General features: G+C 40.9%; 1 protein-coding gene across 1 annotated transcript in view; it reads right to left on the bottom strand.

Annotated features, from left to right (window-relative positions):
- Positions 1–1,776, bottom strand: part of cdkn2a/b (cyclin-dependent kinase inhibitor 2A/B (p15, inhibits CDK4)) — a 21,772-nt gene extending 19,996 nt beyond the window's left edge. The window contains exon 1 of the mRNA XM_046047887.1: positions 1,727–1,776. Within this exon, the coding sequence (XP_045903843.1) occupies positions 1,727–1,744 (18 nt within the window). The 5' untranslated portion in view covers positions 1,745–1,776. The remainder of the gene's footprint in view (positions 1–1,726) is intronic.
- Positions 1,777–19,083: the final 17,307 nt, after the last annotated feature.

The raw sequence follows: 19,083 nt of genomic DNA, 5'->3' as shown, positions 1-19,083 counted from the left end.
CTGTTCCAGAGTCTCGACTGAAAACTAAAGGGGACAGAGCGTTTGCTGTCAGGGCCCCGAGGCTCTGGAACAGCCTGCCCGAGGAAATCAGGTCGGCTGAGTCAGTGAACTCTTTTAAGTCCCTTCTTAAAACATACTTTTATAGGAGAGCTTTTCCCGATCTTATTTGACTTTATTTTATCCCTTTTATTTTATTGTATTTTACTAATTTTATATTAAATTTTCATGCTCTTATCTTTTTTTTGTATTATTCTTTACACTTGTTAAAGCACTTTGTAACTTGTTTTTGAAAAGTGCTCTACAAATAAGGATTATTATTATAAATAAGGATTATTATTTTTTAATAATACTTTTTTCATTTTAACATCATGTAATGGCAGCTTTTTTGGACAAACTAGCTCTAGTTTGCTTCTTTCGAATTTACTGAAAATCATTCCTGTGTTCTCAACAATAATGTCCTTTTTACCTGAGCCCGTCTAAACCGCTGTTGCTGCAAAAAGGGATTCTTAGGGCTAAAGGGGGAGGGGGTGAAAGGGTGAAGAGTGGGGTGAATCTGTGGTGCATTGTGGGTGCACATTAATTGAATGGGCTCGGGTCCTGAATCCCTAATTAGGGACAATGGATGTGACATGGGCAGCGCAGAAGCAGAGAGCTCTTCTGAGAGGTAAGTGGGGAGTTGAAGGACAGCTACGGGAAAGTACCTCACACACTGCTCTCATACGGCGTCCTCCAAAAACCTTAAGAGACTATTGTGCAAGTGTACCAGCGCACACACACACACACACACACACACATACAAATGAAATGAGGTGGGGTAGAGTAGAGAGTAGAAGAGAGATGGCGCTCCAGCAGCCTCTTCTCGTCTCTTCCTTCTTCCAGCTCATTGACTAATGTCATAGGGAGAGACTGAGTGGGGTGGGGACGGACTGACGTGAGAGTGCAACCCACGTCAAGAGCAGAAAATAAACACCTTGGTAAGCCCATCAGGCTGTGGTGGTGTGTTTATGTGTGTGAATGTTTGCAGATGTACATACACAGCATGAAGTTGTTCTGTGTTAATGCGAGTGTCACATTCTGCTGTTGTCAAATAAGAGTCTTTGTGCCATATTGCAGCTTAAAGACTTCACTTGGAAATACGTCTTTGTGACGGACTAACAAAACAGTGTGCCAAGAGAGTGTTAAAAGTTAAATGTTGGTTCAATTACATTTATTGGTTTAAATCACCAATTTCAACCCATTTTTATTCTACTGGACATTGTAATTGTTTAAGAAGTTCAATTGCAACACGATTAAAGCCACATTAATCAGAATTTCTGTGTTTGGTGCCCCCGAGTGGTAATATCAAAGACGATACTGTGGCCGAAAGCAACTGTCAAGATTGTCTCCTTTCTCTACAAACAAAAACATATGCCTTCAGATTAATTTGGAAATTCATAGGCCTCAAGTATAAAACGGTATTATGATTGAAATCCTTCTTAAGCTGAAACGGTTGCTCAGGCTTGGTGTATACTTGATGCCAGGAGTAAACAGATACCTTGGTACTATGTCATAGGTTTTCGATTTATATGAGAGAATCAGATTTCAGCTGATGATAACATTACCGAAACACTAGATGGATGTATCGTACATAATCAGCACCTATTGTGCTTTAATTATATTGCCCTGTGCTTTCATTCTCTTATCGACTTTGTATTATTGAGCGCCGGTGGTCTACCCATGTACTTACAGAGTATTGTTGTTTCATTCACTCTGATGGAGAACACTGCTCGCGGTCAGCAGAAGGTTTGCAGTGGAAATGACTTCGCTAGATGTATGTTATTGAAAAAGAGACAATAAATGCGACTTTTTAAAACTTGCAGTCTCCACTATCAACATTCTCCACTGGAATTTGAGAAAACACTTCAATTCAGTTCTCCACATTGTCTCTCTGTAGTCGGCGTAGCCCCACCATGTATTAGCTAGTGATTTTTAAGTGCCCTTAGTCAAGTTAATGCTATATATCAGGTGTGCTTCATAGTAAATTACAGTTAATAAAACAATTGTAAGCAACTTTTTTTGTCGTATCTTTAAAAATAAAATGTAAGCTTGGAAACTGTGATTTTGTTCAATCATTAGAGGGATACTCTATATGTTACAAGTCTGTTGACAGGTTTTGAGGAGTACTACTGCATACGTGGAATAAATTGTACAAACCTTTTTTGTCTGATAAATTATCTTAAAGGTTCAGTGTATAAGCATTAGTGGCATCTAGTGGTGTGGGTTGTGAATTGTAACCAGCGGCTCACGGTGCATTCACGTTCTCCTTGGATGGTCCCATTTCCCGAGTTGTGAAGTCGTTCTTCCGACTTCAGTGTATGTTCATGTGCTCTTAAGTTGGAATGTGGAATCAACATGGGTGCTGCTACAAAGATGTAGTGGATTAACATTATAAGAGCATATACAACACGCAGACATCTAGTTCACTCTGCATGGACAGCAAACTAACCGTTGTTATTGCATGTTTGCAATATATGTATGTGCAATATGTGATTTTGCATAAATCAAAGTTCTGTATACTTCTTTATGTACCATACACTCTTTTTGGAATAAAGATTTAAGAAGGAAATAAAGATTCTGATTATTTTGACACCACATGATTGCACCATCACCGCTCACCCCTCTTGTTCTAAATAATACCTGTGCTCCTTCCTTTGTCCAAATTTCTCTTCTTTTCTTACTTCTCATAACATGACAACTACTACTACTACTACTAACGTTACTTGTTCTTGTTCTTGTTCTTTGTATGTATTTAAAGTAATGACAAATCGTGCTCTGTTGCACAGTTTGTCCATTTCGGCTACTGTAGAAACGTGGCGGTGCAACATGGCAACGTCCAGAGGATCAACGGTGTATGTAGATAGAAATGGAAATTGCAATGTGGGTAATGTAGGCACCAGGTTTTGACAAGGAAGAAGAATGTATAGAATAAATGCATTTTGATCCTTTTTTAACTGCCATCTTCTGACAATATCATAGAAGTACAATACTAAATATTTTATTCTATTTTTTTTATATATAGTTTTGATTCTGTGCCTGCGCCACAGAGACAATGAAGTGAGCACGGTCCAAAGTGCTGTGTGGAAAAAAAAAAAAAGGCATAGTGGCATAGATGTTGGCTTAGCATGAAGGTGAAACAGCTTTCATGTTTCAACTAACACACTTAAAAGAGGCAGATTAAGCTGAGCTTTTTCATTTTAATCAACATGAAAAGAAATTAACAAACAAGTCGCTCCATTCTCCTTATGGCTTCTTTATGGCATAAAGAAGATGTACCAGATATACTTCCAGACATTTATATGATTAGAAAGAAATAATATGAACCCAGGCTACTGGGGAAAATCAAGTTACGTTGAGCAATGTGAACACCTTAACTGAACTTATAACTTTTTTGTTATGTGCATGAGATGTGCGAGTGTAAAGTGTGGAGTATTTAGACTATGTCTAAGTTAACAATGTCCGCTGTGTGTTGTAACGTATGTGAGACATGACAGGATTAACAAACCACTGGGGAAAATCAAACGTTGGCCAGAACCAATTCATCCTTCCCAGCAGCTAGTTTATGTGTGTTTAGCCCGATCAATCAATACTGTCTCCAATACTGTCTGCTGTCCTCCAGGTGTGGTGTAGCAAAATGGCTGTAGAACAGCAGCGGCAGTGTCCTACAGCGAGACGCAGCTGGATCTTCCAGGCCAGTGGTGTCAGCCAACCAGCCAGCTCTGTCCTCCCTCCCCTCCCTCCTACAAGCCTCATTATGAGAGGGAGAAAGCTCAAGGATACCCTCTCCTCCCCCAACTCCCACTGCACCATGGCCGTGGAGAGAGAGAGAGGTGGGAAAAAAAACGAGTCAGGTGCTAAATGTGAACGTGGATTAGTTTCTATGCCAACGGCGGGAGGACGCACTCACGCAACCAGCCAGCCAGGGTCCCTGCAAGACACTTGTTTTTGTCCCTCTTGTTTTCTCTCCTCGCCTGCCCTCCCCTCCTCTTCCCTCCCCTCTCCTCTCCGTGCTCTCTCTATCAGTAGGGGAGATAAGACTGGGCCCTGTGCCTGGTATTAAACCTTATCTCTCCAGCTGGGGCTAAGGCCTGCTGGATTTGGCTACACGGGCGCTCCAGTTCAACTCAAACATGCCTTGTTTTAATGGCCACCCATTAGCGTCACTTGCCACCAGGAGGCTTGACGTGATCTAAAATGGTCTGTTGAGTTTTTAGTTTCCATCCTGTGCAGGTTGTGGCTGGTTACCAAGTCTTAAAATGTGTATAACCTTTCTCTGAACTTTTATATGCAAGCAGATAAATATTTTAATTGATGTACAAGACTTTTCCCCATGCTGTTCACGCTGCCTTTCCATTGGAACTACAGCCAACATTTTCTTTGTGTGATATTTCCTCCTGATGCTGCTGCCCCTCTCTCTATAAGGGCTGAGAGAGATGGAGAGACGCTGGGTGGGAGGGAGGGAGGTAGGTTGGGTGGGGAGCGATAGACAGGAAAGAGGAGAGAGACAGACAAGCGAGAGAGAGACAGGGGCAAAGAAAGCTAGGGGAGAAATCAGGAGAAGGAGACAGAGGAGAGGAGATGGGAGGGGAGGGGAGGAAGGTGCACACACATACACTCAGGCAGGCAGGCAGAAAAGCAAGCAGGAAAGGGTTAAGGTGAAAACAATAACAAGGGGAGCGGGGAGCGTGCGTCTGTGTGCGCCTCCCTGGAAGTGTCAGGCTCTCTGTTCATTGACAGTGTCGTGCACCCGCCGCCCCGAGAGCGCCGGCAGCCTCACAAAGACAGACAGCTCGAATTAATCCCACGGGGGGAGTGCGTGACAGTTTGGCAGAGCGGAGAATTGAAAGGGAGGAGGATGCCGAGAATGGGGAAGGCGCGAGCATTTGTCAAATCATAATTAAATGATGAATCACTATTCCGTTATTAACGATATGCCCACCCGAACCTTCCTTGTAACAAAAAAAAGAAAGAAAAAAAAGATGGAAATGGAGAAATGAACGACCATCGGCACTGTGGCCACTGAAAAATAGAGGATTTATTGCTGGCTGCTCTTACTTTACAGGGTTGTGGTTACACACAAAGTACTAGTTTGTTGTTAAAGGTTTGCAGTCTTTTCTATACACAAAATCATGACAGATTGAAAACATATAATTAGAGCAAATATCTTTAAAATGTCTTTGAAATCATCATCAACAAACACAGTGATTAGATATAAGAAACATATAAGAAAAAAAATCATATCTTTGCAGCTTTACAGCATTACTTTGTCAAAGCAAAGTATTTTGCGGTGTGGCAACAAGACTGATGTCTAAAATCTCTTGTTTAAATAGAATTGTGCCTCCTTACACAGTGTGGACTTATTTTTCCAGTTAGCTGATATTTCTAACTGGAATTGTGCGGGGCACAGGGAGTGCAGGGCTGTGTCCAGTGTCTATGCATGAAATTAGTGGAATGAAGACTTTTTTGGTATAGTATGTAAGTGTTCTCATTATATGTAAGCAAAGTCTTTCATAAAGTGTTTTGAACAGTGTAGCCTAAGTTTTCTTTAAGATGCATAGAATAGTGTTGACTAATGGTATTGGAACAAAGTGTCCTGGGTTTGTCTAACTGTATAAACAAGGTAACAAAACAATAAACAGGATATCCAAACTTATGAATTTGAATCTTGTTATTTAATTAGAACATTTTGTTGTAACACGCCACACAAAATAAAACCCCTCCCCTCTCCCCTAACTCTACAACCCTTACCAAACAAAGAAGAGTTGAATCTCACTCAATTGTGCCTCCAGGGTCCCTTACAGTCAAGATGGCGGCAAAGATAACAAAAACGGGGATTTGATCATGTCGTAGCATGCATAACTTTAGTGGATCATAACATATCAGGTATAAAAACAATAATCTGCAGATGCTGCAGTTCAAGATGTAACCCAACCTTTCTGTGGCTTTGAGCTATGACAAAGGCCAAAATGTGGCCTGCAACAGACTAGGTAAGCCTTATTTTTAGCCAAGTAGATTGCTGGAAATGCCTTTTGCTATGCTGTGATGCACATTGTAAAATGGCAAATACTATGAAAGTATAAGCTTTACTATAGACTCAGTTAATAACATTTTTCCAGAAATTGTGGAGCAACGCAACCATGAGAGTTGCTTGAGCTACAGTAATGTATGTGCACAAAAATATAAGGGCAGTGTTCAGTAGTATGTAAAATAAGCTGCTGACACATACTCACACATGACCAAATGCATGATCCCCTCCAGGCTCTGACTGGCAGAGATAATTAACGGTGTCTACTTTTACTAAGTGGGCATTCACACTTAATATAACAACCGTTTAAAACATACCCAAGCATCCACTGTTACTACAAGAAAGATAAAATACAATGCAGGAAATTTTGTTTGACTTATTCATCGGATAAGGTGCACAGTAGTTTAAAACATTATGAGGAAGGATATTACAACTCTGACAATTTATTAAAGCTACACTCATTTTATCACCAATCTTGTCAATCATGAGGTAAATAGTAATATTATGACATTCAGTTAACAAATCTACCTGGAATGTGTACTTGCACATGTTTGATTGGAAATGGCTTTATGGGTGCTGGACCCTGAGTTGTGAACACCACTGTACAGTGGCCTCATTGAAATGATGTGTTTTTTGATCTTGACTTCTAATTAAACTTCTTGTTAATCAATGGGATAAGCTATGAAACAGCTTTCTTTGAAAAAAGCAGTTCATAACTCCAGTGTCACGCTTTATTCAAAATTCAACTACCATTCACATGTGAAGAATGTGTATAATGATCCAACCAAAGGTTATCCAAAAATTCACAGTGCATACGTGTAACAGGCCATACCGGAGGGATGTTTATAAAATTCACTGTCACTGATCAGTTGCATGTCCACTGTTTGTCAAAAATAAAAAAATGAGAAACTAGTGAGGCATGCTGAATAAATAATCATGGCACCAAACCATCTGAGAAGTAATGTGTGGAAGCATTTTTGAGTCAACATTACAGAGGGAAATGTTTTGGATTACGGTAAGACTGTTTGTGAACTTTAAAAAAAAACTTACAGTAACAAGTTACCTGTTGGCTTGTCACTCAGGCGAGGCAGTGGAGGCACAGTGAATGAATGGAATACTCAAATGTACAGTATGTTAGTTTAGTACACGTATTCTCATTTGTTCAAACTTGATTTTTTACTAGTTCAGAGTTGGGTACAGTCTGCTGTTTAAACTTTAACTACTTTAAATGTAATACTATCTGCTGGAATGTCATGCTAATCCACGTAAAATTGGAGACACACCAATGCAGAGCTGTGTGATTTCAGCAGGAAGCGACAGTGAAGATGAGAGATCCCACAGTACAAGTGAGTGTACTGCTTTCGTACCCAAACGTGATCACCTTGTGGCAGTTTCATTATGTTTTTCTAAATAATGTGACTAAATGACTGAAAATGTCTACATTAAACAAACAAACATTTATTTAGTAATGATTAAAGATTGATTGCTGCGATCAAAGAGCAGATATAAAGTAACAGTCTTTAGTATAGCTGTAAAATTCAACTCATTATAATGAGATACAAACAGAACAATGTTTCCTGTGTTTGCTTGTTTAGACATTTGTATTGTCCAACTTTTTTTCTTTTCCTCCTGCATTCTATTTGTTTTGTTTCTGAATACTTTTCAAGCTTTTCAATGACTAAAGTTCACCCATATTGCCTTAGGAGGACTGATAAACTTCCTTCATCAGGATAAGTCCAATTGTCTGTAAATTCAATTAGTTTACTCATTTATTAATGTTGCTATGCTAATATGAAGGCTTGTACAGAGTGAATTGCTTGATAAATGGAAAGTCATGTTATTTTTCAAATTCTCCTTTTGCCTAGATTTTGATGGAAATGAATGAGAAAACCATGTATACGTAGTTATTTATAAAACCTTGCCTTGACGTGGAAATTACCTTATGTTTTAAACTTCACTGACACTTTAAGCAGACAGACAGAATATCGAACAACAAAATGATATATCATAATAGGGCTTCACCTTCAACTACATGTGCATCACAGTTCTTGAATTTTAATATGGCTGGGTGCTAAAAGTGTTCCACTATATGTAGAAACAACACATGCAAAATATTTTTCCAGTACATGATGATTTAGGGGTGCCACCGCACATCTGTTTTTGTTGGATAAAGTGGTTAACAGTGCTCAATCGTCGCCATGGAGATCTGAGGTAAACAATACTACAGCTCAAGAAAACTGAGGTGATCTTTCTTTTTGAGGTGATCTTTCTGTGTTGGGTATGTATTATTACATATTACTATTATATCTGTAGTTGTGTCTTTGTATACTTATTTATCATAAGTCATTTAAGTCATATTTATAGGTATTTGGTGCTCATTACACCTAGTCAATGCTAACAACAAGCTGTGGAAAACGTCTTCATTCTACATGACATCCTTAGCCGACCAAGTGTCGTGTCACTGGCTACAAGGTTGAAGATGTCACCAATGCAACAGGCTGCCTTCACGCGTGGCCTTGTTGCAGAGTCAGGCGGTGAATGTACACATCTCTCTACATCTTACGCAACAGCTGACCGAGCAAGACGCTGGAGATCAGTGAGGAACAGCACAAGCAGTGGACACCACCTCCATTGTGCACCCTACACTGAGACAGGAAGTTAACACCGATGCTCAGCAATGTGCGCCAGTTGGAGGAGCGTCTTACAGTGGTGGTTGGAGATGCAGAGCGGCTGAAACTGATTGGTGTCCCAGCGTATAAGAAGCAGACCAATGAGGCATGTGGAGTGATCATTGCCCGGTTGACATGCAAGTTGCACAGGACTGTGCTGCGCTGAACAGCTTGTCAACATGGCATTTGACACCACTGCGTCAAACACCAGCCATCTCACAGCAGCCTGCATTGCCATACAGCTCTCACTGGGCCGACCACTGCTTTGGTCTGGGTGCCCGCACCACATTGGTGAGATCCTCCTGAACCAGGTTTTCACAGACCTGAAGGTGGAGTCATCACGCTCGCTAGAGATTACCTTGTTCACATGTCTGAGAGAGAAATGGAACCTGTTGCCACAAGAATCAAGTAGCCAATGGTCCCGCTACATTCCTGGCAACACCGAGTAACCACTCCTGGGCAATTTACGTGCTGAACTTGTCAGGTGCGCAAAAGAAGTCACTGACCACAAGCGAGGTGACTACCATGAGTTTATGCAGCTGTGTCTTGTGTTTCTGGATGCAGATGGTGAAGAGCAGACTGCAGTGACCTTCCAACGACCGGGAGCGCTCCACAAGGCACGATGGATGGCCAAGCTGTTCTATACTCTCAAGCTGGCTTTGATGGAGCAGCACATCGGATGCTGCCTGGAATGACCTGACACTCTACCACCACCTGCAGGCATACAAGGCTGTAGATGAGGGCATTGCAGCATCAGCGATCAAGGCGCTGGAGAGGCATCGCTGGTACCTGACAGGTGAGATGCTACCCCTGGCTCTCTTCAGCAGCAAGGTGCCCAATAATGACAAACGCGCACTTCCCAGAGCGATCTTGGAGCACAAGCCCGCTGATCTCCCACTGCACGTCCCCGAGCAGCGCTTTGTCACTGGCTTTGGCTAGCCAAAGTTCCCCACCCTCTTGCCAACCACCAGCTTGGCTGACCTCACCAATAAGGATTGCTGGTTTGGGATGCACCAGCTGCACATTGATCCAGAATTTATGTCTCTCGATGTGAAGGAATGGGCGACCAATGCTGCGTTCAAAAAAAGCGAGGTCAATGTACGTGCAATGAACGTGGTCAATGACTGTGCCGAGCGTGGCGTCAAGCTCACATCCAACTTCGTCGCAGTGGCAAGGAAGGAGCAGCACCTGCCAAAGGCAGTTGAACATGACTGCAACCAACAGCCAAACCTTCGCCACTGCAAACGCAAGCCAATTCCTGAATAGGACGGTTACTCTTGGGTGGACATATCTGGGGGGAGATGCACTGGCTAGGTTCAGAGTTCAGGTTCCATTTCCTCTCTCTTTCTCCCTGGTGATGTTGCTCAGTAGAGCAGACTCTGGCACAGACTGAGCAATTAAGTTTGAAGTTTAGTTAATGTCAGCTCTTACCATTAGGCCCTGTAAGTTGCCAGTGAGTTAGCCACTAGAGAGGGTTTGTTCTTTTAAGTGTGTCAGTATCGGCCCTTGTGTTTAACAATAAAGTCAATTAAACTTTATATATGTGTGTCCGACATCCATCACTGCTGCACAAAATTCAGCGTAAGGCCACGTGAACATGTCCCATTGACCTCCATTCATTTTGTCTTTAGGACAAATGAATGGAGAATCTTGAAAGTTGAATTCTGAGAAATGCCCAAGTTGCCCAAAGGGCAAACAATCAACTTTTACTTTGATAACCCTATAGAACATATTACTCTAAAAGTTCACTGTACTCAACATTTCCAGGTCAACCTTTTGGCAATTAGACTAAAGATTGCACATATTTTGAAATTTCGCCAAAGTTCATGTGTTAGGTGGCACCCCTAAATCTCAATGGAATTCCTCAAAACTTTGCAAAAGTCAGTTTTATGTTAATTGGAACAAAATGCAATGCCAGACAAATTGATATTTTGAAATAAAAATTTCGCATTCAAATTTGATGCACAATAGCAGTAGTACAGGTATCAATTATAATATGTACAAATATAAAAATACAGAAAATAAATAAATATATGAGGACAATAATAGAAGGAGTAACTTAACAGAAAAAGTAGGCAACAGGATCATATTCAAAGTTCTATTAAAAAGACTAATTGTATGGACACATTCTTTATTGTTTGTACATTGAATAGACTCAAAGTATGTTCTAAATTCTATTCTAAAATTTTCAAATGATGGATGGGACATCAAGAACTTCCTGGATGTGCTATGTCCCTAATAAAATTAATTTTATCACAATAGACAAGCATATGAATTTTCTGGTTTTAAACTCAGCAAAAAAAGAAACGTCCCCTCACTTTCAGCTGATTTTATTTTAAGCAAACTCAACATGTGCAAATATTTGTATGAACATAAAAAAGATTCAACAACTAACTAAAACTGAATTAAGTTTCACAGACATGTGACTAACATAAATGGGTACCTGAACAAAAGGAGGTCAAAATCAAAAGTAACATTCAGTATCTGGTGTGGCTACCAGCTGCAGTGTATTTCTTCCTCATCAACTGCACCAGATTTGCCAGTTCTTGCTGCGAGACGTTACCTCACTCTTCACCAAGGCACAACCCTCCGATCCAACAGGTCCCAGACGTGCCCAATAGGATTGAGATGCAGCCTTTTTGCTGACCATGGCAGAACACTGACATTCCTGTCTCGCAGGAAATCACACACAGAACAAGCAGTGTGGATGGTGGCACTGTCATGCTGGAGGTTCATGTCAGGATGAGCCTGCAGGAAGGGTACCACATGAGGGAGGAGGATGTCTTCTCTGTAACTCACATCATTGCGATTGTCTGCAATGACAACAAGCTCAGTCCAATGATGCTGTGACACACTGCCCTAGACCATGACGGACCGTCCACCTCCAAATTGATCCCGCTCCAGAGTACAGGCCTCCATGTAAAGCTCATTCCTTCGACAATAAATGCGAGTCTGATCATCACCCTTGGTGAGACAAAACCGTCAGTCTTCAGTGAAGAGCACTTTTGCCAGTTCTATCAGGTCCAACGAAGGCGAGTTTGTGCCTATAGGCGACGTTGTTGCCAGTGATGTCTGTCAAGGACCTGCCTTACAACAGGGCAACAAGTCCTTAGTCCAGCTTCTCTCAGCCCATTGTGGACAGTCTGAGCACTGATACAGTGATTGTGCGCAGTTGTTGTTGCCATCCTTTACCTGTCCCCCAGGTGTGATGTTTGGATCTACTGATCCTGTGCAGGTGTTGTTACACGTGTTCTGCCACTGTGAGGACAATGAGCTGTTCCTGTTCCTGTCTCCCTTTAGCGCTTGTTTTGGCGTCTCACAGTACAGACATTGCTATTTATTGCCTTGGCCACATGTGCAGTCCTCATGCCTTGTTGCAGCATGTCTAAGGCATGTCCTCGCAGATTCTTTTGGTGTTTGGAGTCAGTTGAGAGGTGTCTTTAGTGTCAGTTAGTGTCTTTGTTTCTGTACCTGGGACCTTAATTGTCTACCGTCTGTTTGCTGTTAGTGTCTTAACAACAGTCCCACAGGTGCATGTTCATTGATTATGGTTCATTAAACAAGCATGAAAAGCATTGTTTACACCCTTTACAATAAAGTTTCCTAAAGAAAAAATGTACTAGGATGATTACAGAATTATCTTTGAAATACAGTGTCCTGAAAAAGGCACACTTCTTTTATTGGTGAGTTTATTTTCATAGTATAGTATAACAAACGATCTTATCTCTAAGCGAAGTCTAGACTGGATTGACTTTTCTGGTTATGTATGGGTACTACTGTATGGCTGACCTGTGCGCCCAAACCTGTAGTGATATTTGCAGCAGTTTTATGTGATTGGAATTATCAGTTAATAAAGGTGTGAGGAATTAATTGCCAGACACCAGGTGTTTAGTTAGTTAGTGTGTCAAATTAGAAAGATGTAACGATGGCTGTTCTTACATTATTTAAACTTTTTAGAGATCAGAAGCCCCAGGTTTACAGCAGCTTAACATTTTCATGATAGGTTACTCTAAACCAAATTAAATTTTGTCATTTCTCAAAGGTTGTCACACTTATGTCAAATATAAACACTGTGAACAAATGCTGTGAACAAATGCTGCAAACAAATGCGACAATAGTTGTGTATCCATTAATGTGTCCTTGACAGCTGGATATGGACTTGACAGACACGATATCGTTATATGGAGTTCTTGAGCGAGGGGTGACCTGCTTAAAGAAACAACTGGATTAAATGACATTTACATTGGCCCGAGCATTCCTGAATGCCGCTTAAAACTACTAGAAGTGATAAGTTCTTAGCTAGTGTTTAGGTGTTTGCTACAACCTTCAGAACATCTATTGCAAGTTTAATGTCCATAGATTTATCGTCTTACATTACTGTCTAATATACTGGTTTCGAAACAGCAGTGACACGCAAACCAAGATACCATAGCTGTTATTGTTTAGCCACATTAACTCCACAATAAGAAGACCTTAAAAACCAGGTAAAACAGCCTGTGCCATAAGTGATGTGTGTAGAGTTAAAAAACTCGGATGAAAACTTATCACTCTTAGTTGCACAGAGCATTAGAGGAAGAAACCCGAAGATGCAAGCCATAGCCATGAACATGCCTGGCCAAAACAAAAAACACATCTACCATTATACCTATGTGCACACACACCACACACGGCTTTTTCTTCTATTCTATTCTGTTCTATTCAGCAGTGAATCAGTTGGGCTCATTAGCGGTTAAACTTTTGTTATATTGGCCCTCACATCAATGGTGACAAACTCAACTGGAATGCTGGGAATAATGTAATCTGTAATGGCTTTTACTGTTTTACAGATTTCACAGCTTTGGTAGTGCCATCTGAAAAAGTACTGCAGAAACCTTACAGCCACAATGCTAGTAGTGACACAGCCAAAGTTATTTCCTATCAGTGTGACTTTCGTACACCCAGAACCACCACTGACGTTTTCCCAAAGGTTTCTAATTGATAGCTGCACAGCTTGCCTGTTTTTTTTTTGTAGTTTGCATATAAAGACAGGTAAACAGACACATTAAAGTTTAAAATATGTACATGAGTGTGTTCTCTTCTTATTCCAGACGCACAATCACTTCTTCTGGTTCAGTACAAGTATAAAAAAAATGTAATGGTGACTATACTAGAAATAGCTTGCGGCAAATAAAATATCCTTGATCAACTTGGAATACAGATCAGTATAAATTAGTTGTGTCTGTCCAGATTATGATGGAGCCCTTCACGTGTCTGATCACTCACTGAGCTTGTTTGCAGCAGTTGTATACACCAGATACCTCAAGCCTCTACTTAAGTGATTTCCAATATATCTCCACATAGCAGTCGATACCAGAAGAGGAGGGTGAATCGTGCTGCTATGGTGCTGCAAAACCTGTAGATTAGCATGTTACGTGACATTTTGCCCTGATATGTTTCTCATAATTACATTTTTGGTTGATTATTGCTTACACTTTTGTTGTGTCTCTTATAGTATCCTTTTAATACCAGAAAATCTTTGTTATAGTTTTTTTGTTGCTGTTATTGTTGTGTTTGATTCTATGGAGGTAGTAGTTTCGAGTCTGCGCTGGTGATAGATGACCACCATGCCCTGCATGCTTCTCCCTGCTCTCTGCTTTATGACAGCAATGAACCTCCAGATAAGATAAACTTTGCGGTAAAAAACACAACAAAGGGCCTGCTGCATATTCCCTCCAAACATGGGCATAGATACAGGATTCCTACTGGCTAGAGGCTGAGCTTTCGCAAAATCAGTTCAGTGTGTGTCTGCATTTGTGTGGAAATATATGAGTCTGTGAACCACAAGTTCTCACCGCTCTGACATAAGGGCATACCTGGCAAAGAGGAGCCATGCCACGCCATATAAACTGCTTATTTCCTACACTGTGAAGAACAGGAGTAGAAATCCTGGAAGCTTAGAGAGGACGTCTGAGCAATTAAAGAGCCATTAGCAGCACCTATCTAAAAAAGCCATTAATCAAGAAGCAGCAGTGCCGCTCACAATGGCAAGCACAATGTACACCAAGGAGAATGAATGACGGATGATTAAATGAAAGATATCTCTATTTGTAAAGTGTCTCTCTGGGCTAGATACACATGAAGCACTATAAAGTCTAGTGCTTTCTCAGATTTGGACAAATGGACTCAAACCTGCTTTCCAAAGCATTTGTTGGGATGAAGGGACTGTGAAGACAAAAAGCTGGAGATAAAAATGGAAGGTTTTCTTACTGGAGCTGTTCTTAAGTCAGTGTTTAATGTTGTTGGTAGATAGAACCTGTCTAGAAATACACCAACATTTCAGCCACTCATTGCTTATTTAAAGAATAAGGCTGGTGATAATCTGTATTTATACTGTAGTCAACAAATCCCATGAAAAGACAGAAAACAACAATGTTTTAGTCTCTTTCTCAATAGTTTCTGACTTGGCACTCAATCCCACTGTACATTTGTATTTGGAAAAAAAGGCTAAATTATTTTGTAAAACGCACACTGTGGTTTTATGCTAATGTCAGAAGTAGATTGAAGTAAATTGTGAATTAGCTGGGAGCTATTTTACCTGTGGATTTAATAAACATAAAGTGCTCTCGTGAGTATTTAAGGCAGCAGCCTTGTGTATGTGGGAATGACTCAAAATAATAATAATAATAATAATAATAACTACAGTTAATTGTAATGAAGGAACATGTTACCCAGTGCAATGGTGTGCCTCATTTATGTCATTTCTATGGTTTTTGGTAGCATAGAGGTATAAGTAAACAAGCTAAGACTTGAGCTAAACAGACAATATTTGTTAGCAGGATCAATTTTGATTTTGGTCTCTTAATGTGATTTGTTAAAGATAAGAAAAATATAGAATACCACCATACTTATCCTTTAACTTTGCCACAACTACTGAAGTGGTAAGTACATGCACATTTTAAGGGAAAGGTATATAGAATATGAATACTGATTTTATCGATTGGCTTACTCAGCCATATTGTATAAATACTGTCAAAAATATGGCAGCTGCACATTAATTAGGAGTATTGATAAAACATCAGGGACTCATGCTGGTTCAGCAGGCCACACATTATTAGGGAAAGGTTAAGTGCCCGGCCGACATTTAATTTCCTTACTCCATCTCTCTCTCCACATCGCTCTTCCCTTGTCTTTCCTTTTCTTCTCTTCCACCTCTTTGGTCTTCTTATTCTACATTTTTCCTACCTCTTTCTTGTCCTCCTTCCTTGTTACATAAACATCGGATCATAATTCCTTATATGAGATTTTAAAGAGGGCTAAGTTGAACTGGGATAAAAAGTTGGTTTCCCATGGGTTCTCCACAGTCATTTTACACACACACACACACACACACACATACACACACACACCAGCCCTCACTGTCATTTAGCAGCATCCTCTTCAGCAACACGCTTGCAAGATGGATGCCCTCTCACACGCATTTATCCGCCAGCACCGTGGTGCTTTATTATCTAATTTTGACAGCCTGGTCCCGCCCATCGTGCTGCTGTACTGCTGCCGATGTTTCCCCCAGGGACAGTCTGGGCGAGGCCTCTGCTGAACCCAATCGCAAAGTGCTAAATGTGCGGTGCAGCTCGAATGCTAATTTACTGTAACCAACACGCTGGAAGACCTCCTGTCAACTACCCCTTCAGCCCTGTCTTGGCTGTCTCCATTGCAGCTCCCACCAGAAAACACACACAAAACACACAAAGAGTCACACAAAGACACATGCACACAAACAAACAGACCAGGTTCTCTCACCTGGACTGATTTTTTTTATTTTTCTCTAGTCCATAAAATCTGCATCTTCAATGCTGTCTAGGGTCCAAGGTTTACTGGGGCTGATAAAAATGATGATTTTGAGGGAGGTGTCTGCGCCTGAGGGGGAGATGACAAGACAAGATTGAAATGTGTGTGGAGCTCTCCCTGTCGGCTTTGAGGGATGGCTGTCCGCTATGTCTGAGGTCTGAGTGGATGAAACATTAAGCCACCTTAGGATAACTGATGTTGGGTTGATGAATGGACGTAGTTAGCATCATCGTCATTCATCACAGCACGGAGAATGATTGTGATTCATCACATTCACTGGTTTGCATTAGGATTAGTTTATGCTTGTTTGTCACGTCATCCAAACTGTGAGTCTTGTCATCAAGGTGTGACGGCCGGCCTCATCAGCCTGTCATACTTTGCCTTGGCAGGTAATGACAAGTGACAAAAATGTATTATAGGTTTTGCTTGGTGCGTCTAACAACTCTACAGTCTGCAAGAGCTGATTTTAAGGTATTTAATTCCAAGCATGTATCAATGTAAAGACATTTAATCTGAGCCAGAAATTGCAAACACGTCTGTGATCTTCTTTCTCCAATAATCGGCAAGAAAGACTATACTTAGATGGGGTTACACATGTGTGATTTAAGCATTTTTCCTTTCTGGTTTTATACTAAACCAAAGTGAGACAGAACACTCTGAAATGGACTGTCAGCCCAGAGCCATACATTCCAACTCCATGATGGAGTGGGAAATCAGGTATTTTCGCTGAATACCTTCTCCACTGTTTCAAATGGCACAGGGGCGGAGTTTTCCTCAAGGCATGTATGACCCATGGTACTGTATATTACATCTCTTTGCGTGGAATTGTATCCAGTGTTTTTAACACTGTAAAATCGGCATTTATCATTTTTTTCCCATCTTGCCCCCGCCTGTTTCCATAATTTTTTGAATTGTGGAAACTCTTTGGTAATGTAGGGAGGCAGTGTATGAAATCAGCTCTGTCTTTGTTTTGTATTTCTTCCTGAAATGAGCAAATGTCATCAGCCAGAGACATATTTTTTCTCTGCCTACTCACTTCCCGGTAACAGTTCTACTACAATGATACACTCGCTGTGATTTGAAGATGACTAAGATGCTTAAAGAACATTATTCTCACCAAAACAATGAGTAGGTTTGGCAAAAAAATCTATTTTGGTTTAGACAATTGTCAAAGCAAATTTGTGGGCGTTAATTCTTGCCGACTTGGGACTCTTTATGGGACTTTTCGCCCCCTCCTAAAATCAGATAATCCTCATTTTATGTCCATGGTTTGCCACTGTCGTGCGTTGCTTCAGTCACTGAATTGGTAATTTCATTCCAATCCCCCCAAAGGCTTTCCTTGCAGTCCTAACCGCCCCCTCCTCCCCTTCGCAATCCTTACATGCAGGCCCTGCATTTGGTCAAATTGCCTAAACCCTGAGCGATTGTAATTTCTGAAGAGGCTGCCGAGTGGTGCTTTGAAGCAGGAGAGGAAGGAGGAGGGCAGAACAAAAAAAAAGGGGAGGCAGTGATGGCGATGGCATTGGGCATACAGGAGCTAGAAGCTAGGTGAGAGGAGGGAGGGGTGTGGAGGATGGATGGATGGGGAGGCGGTGTTAAGTGCTTTCGCGGAGGAGTCGAGCCCTCCCTCTCACTGGTCGCAGCCTCGCTCTCGGCGGTCTGATCCCTTTTGAAGCAATTACCCTTTCCCCTGGACAAGCTCATCACAGAATCACTCCGGTCACCGCCACCACACCACCACCACCTTCAATCCAACAATGCAGGACTCCAACCAAGACTGCAAAATGCTGGACTGAAGAGGATATAGTAGACAAAGTTATGCACAAATAAAAAGAAAAATATAGCCTCCAAAAGGACCATGGAGTTGAGCCATCACCTCTCAGTGCAAAAAATAAACATGAGTGAAATACTTACAGTTTATTACAAATTAACTGTTTTTTTCTTGCTCTGGCCATCCATTCTATCAGTCATGATAAAAATGTACTCACCACAGCAACTGCTAAGATCATGGAATGCAAAAAAAAAAAAGGCGAAACAGGGCAACAATTACATGCAGTCAGACACTCATAAAGGTTGAATTTGTTTGGAGGCGAAAACAAAGGCAAACAGTTAGATTACAACCCTAACAGTCCATTAAACATCCACCACAGCTTACAAGCCAACATCCTAGTTGAGTTCACTCAACTAGTTGTGCGCACTCTTGCTTTTCCTGAAATGATGGATTACTACACAGTAAAGACCACTAGGTCCAAATTATTCAATGTAGAAATATATAAACATTGTCTATTCCATATTTATATATTTCTACATTTATTTATGTCAACTGAATGTTTGTCTACGTGTAGCACCTTATCACCAAAACAAATGTGTTAAACACTACTTGGCAATAAAGCTCCTTCTGATTCTTCTGATTCTGATTTGATTCAGTTTGGTTCAATATAGCACACTGTACTTGGTGAACATATGACATTCAAAACGCAAAAGTTACACATATTATCAATAAGCAGTATGTTTAAAAAGAGAGTA

The sequence above is a fragment of the Micropterus dolomieu genome, linkage group LG04, assembly GCF_021292245.1.
Source record: "Micropterus dolomieu isolate WLL.071019.BEF.003 ecotype Adirondacks linkage group LG04, ASM2129224v1, whole genome shotgun sequence".
NCBI lineage: Eukaryota > Metazoa > Chordata > Actinopteri > Centrarchiformes > Centrarchidae > Micropterus > Micropterus dolomieu.
This window is presented reverse-complemented; position numbering and strand designations above follow the sequence as displayed.